The following is a 3,346-nucleotide window of genomic DNA, read 5'->3' as shown; positions in this document are numbered from 1 at the left end:
ATATAGGGAGAGGTTCTAATAAAAACCTAGAGAACTAAAAACCAATCCTAACCCTACATTCTATTTCATCCAATGGTCAAGATTGAAAATGGCAGAATTGAAAATAAATGCAAATCAGTTGACAAAATACCAGTAAAAGGGGTAATTTAGGAAAAGAGGCATTAATGAAAACCGCTGTAATTAATTACGAAAATACGGCGGACACTTTTTTCCGCGAAAAATCGATTCAGTTCTACTATTTTGAATACAGTTTCATCTTCTCTCTACGCGAACAACTAAACTCTTCACATTCCGTCGATTTCTCCACACTTAGGTTTCTTCGAACATCTCATTACAACAAGAACGAAGACGAAAAGCAAGACTTCGACGATAGAGATGAAGAAAAGCAACTCCGACACTCCAAAACCCTCGTCTTCAAGAAGGGGTAAAACATTTCAAACCCTTGTATTAAAAATTTATATTTTTTATCAAAGTTTGAATATTTTTCATAGATTCAGTGAGTAAAGGTTCGGAATTTCGACATAATTAACTTGCATGTTGTTGAATACTTTTCGACATGAATAAATGTTATCGATGCATGTTCTATTTTAGGGTTTTAAATTTTTTTCATTTACTTTGATCTTGTTAGAATAAGTCAAGTTTTTTTTATATTGTAAGATGTTTTCATTTGTTCTAAATGGATAGCGGTAAATATTTGTGGTCTGGATTATGCAATATGCACTCTAGTTGAATCTACTCGATTCAGTTGAGTGGATCGAGATTCACTAGTTGAATCTATTCGATTCAGTTGAGTGAATCGCGATTCACTGGGTGAATCGACTCGATTCAGTTTTGTAAATCACGATTCATTGTGTGAATCTACTCGATTCAGTTAGGAAAGTGAGGGTTTTAAATTTTTACTGTATTTCTTTGATCTTGTTAGAATAATTGAAGGTTCTTTTATATTGTAAGAGGTTTTATATCATTGAATCTGGATTCAATTTGCTGAAGTTTGATACATTTTGTTGAATCTGGATTCAATTTGCTAAATCTCAATAAATTTGGTTGAATACACTATATTGAATCGAGATTCAATCAAATGAATGTAGATGCAATACAGTGAACCTCGATTCACTACATAGATTAAATGGAGTGGATTGAGATTCACTCAAGTGAATCGCTATTTAGTGGACTGATACGAAATTCATTACAGCAAATCGCTAATAACTGGATTGTAATATCTTCTTTCAATAATGTAATTCAACCAAGTGGAAGGTTGACACCATGCATTATTCAAAGACTGGGCTCAGTAAAAAATCAATTGTCATCTGTTTAGCAGGTCTACGATCTAGATCAAAGCACAAACAAAAAGCAGGTGTTGGGATTGTAGACGATGACTTCATCAACCCACCAAATAATCCTGCCGGTGAGGAAACATCAATGCGTACAAGGGATGAAGAAAATGAACAGACCACATTAAGGATGAAGAAGAAAAGGGTTGGTGTACTAAACATCTCGATTCACTTAAGTGAATGTTGATTCACTTCATTGAATCAAGATTCACTAAAGTAAACATATTGCTGTAATAAATATCTTTAAATTTATTTGTGTATTCAATGATGGATAATTTCATCTAATTATATTATATTTCTTACTGAAGAAGGTTGTGAAAAGAAAATATGTGAGCTACAACAGTGACGATGACTACGTCGAACCACCAAATAATCCTGCCGGCGAGGAAACCTCAAAGCGTAGGAGGGATGAAGAAAATGAACAAACCACAAAAGAAAGGAAGAAGATGAAAAAGGTTGGTGTACTAAACATCTTTATTTTTTTTTGGTATTAACTGATGGATAATTCGATCTAATTATGTTTTTTTTTCTCACTGTAGAATTTGTTTAAAAAAAATGTGAGAGCTGAACCTAAGGAGTTGACTAGGATACGTGTCTCTCCAAAGATATTCTCTGATATGGTTTTGACACTCTCTGACTCACAGAAAGAATGGGTTAGACTAGCTGGTTTTGGAGGTCTTTTAAATTTTGGATTAAAGGAACTGCCTCATATGTTGGGGTACCAGATTCTGCAATCGTTTGACAGTGAATCCGTTGCGCTTAATCTTCCCAGAGGATCAATAAGTATCACAGAGGAAGATGTACATCAAGTTATGGGATTACCTCTTGGCATGAAGGTTATACCAGACTCCAGTACTGGGAAGTCATCATTGGTAGATGCTTGGAGGGATCAATTCAAAGACAGATATGGTTGGAAAATTACTCCAGGGGCTGTGGCTGACAAACTGAAGCAGACTTCTGATGTTAACCTTTTTTTCAAACTGAATTTCTTGGTTCTCGTTCACAACATCATGATCCAGTCGTTTAGCAATCCGTATGTCAACCAACGGATTCTAGTACTTGGTGAAAATGTTGATCAGTGCTGTTCATACAATTGGTGTTCTTTTTTGATTGACTCTATGATAGAAAGCCAACACAAGTGGAAGGTTGACCCGACAAAACAATTCTACACTGGTCCTCTTGTATTCTTGATTGTAAGTCAATTTTATAATATTGATTTATTTTTACATTACTGTAGTTAAAGTAGTTTTACTTGATAATTACTAATTGGTATGCTTAATTTCTTATCTCCGTCTTTCTAGCTGTTCTATGCCGATCGGGTTCTGTTCAAAGGGAGAAGATTGGTTGAGAGAACAACCCCTACTTTTATAGGCTGGACTGACTGGGCCTTGAAGGAAAGACAGTCAGAGGAAATTAGTACAAATTCATTTGGCAAAGGTGCAATTACAGAGAGGGTTGAACTTGCACCTTCATCTCTTCCTACTGGAAACTCACCTAAAAGTGTTGATACAATTAGAAAGGTTAGCCAATTAAGTTGCAAGTCTTTGTTTATTCAATTTAATCTCAAATACAGTAGGAGTGAATCTCTATTCACTTAAACTGAATTTCAATTTATTGGTGTCGCGATTCAGTAGGAGTGAATGTCGATTGAATGAAATTCAAAATCAATTTACTGTAGTGAATCGCGATTCACTACGACTGAATCTCGATAATCGACTCGACTAAAATTGTTTATTCAATTTAATCACAATACAGTAGGAGTGAATCTCTATTCACTTAAACTTAATTTCAATTTATTGTAGTGAATCGCGATTCAGTAGGAGTGAATGTCGATTGAATGAAATTCAATATCAATTTACTGTAGTGAATCGCGATTCACTACGACTGAATCGCGATTCACTACGACTGAATCGCGATTCACTACGACTGAATCGTGATTCACTACAACTGAATCGCGATTCACTACGACTGAATCTCGATTCACTACGACTGAATCGCGATTCACTACGACTGAA

The 3,346-nt window shown here is 35.1% G+C and overlaps 1 protein-coding gene across 3 annotated transcripts; it reads left to right on the top strand.

Annotated features, from left to right (window-relative positions):
- LOC109829646 lies at positions 305-2,970 on the top strand. Of its 3 annotated transcripts, none has more exons than XM_020396696.1 (5): positions 305-424; positions 1,319-1,476; positions 1,640-1,786; positions 1,976-2,524; positions 2,633-2,970. In XM_020396696.1, exons 1-5 carry the CDS (start codon positions 376-378, stop codon positions 2,927-2,929), a joined length of 1,200 nt encoding a protein of 399 aa, XP_020252285.1. In that variant the 5' UTR covers positions 305-375; the 3' UTR covers positions 2,930-2,970. The 3 variants fall into 3 exon arrangements, with proteins under 3 accessions (XP_020252285.1, XP_020252286.1, XP_020252284.1); XM_020396697.1 differs by having other exon boundaries at positions 1,316-1,476; positions 1,643-1,786; XM_020396695.1 differs by having other exon boundaries at positions 1,316-1,476.

The sequence above is a fragment of the Asparagus officinalis genome, chromosome 2 (assembly GCF_001876935.1).
Source record: "Asparagus officinalis chromosome 2, Aspof.V1, whole genome shotgun sequence".
NCBI classification, from domain to species: domain Eukaryota; kingdom Viridiplantae; phylum Streptophyta; class Magnoliopsida; order Asparagales; family Asparagaceae; genus Asparagus; species Asparagus officinalis.
The sequence above is the reverse complement of the archived record's forward strand: the minus strand, read 5'-3'. Positions and strand labels throughout refer to the sequence as shown.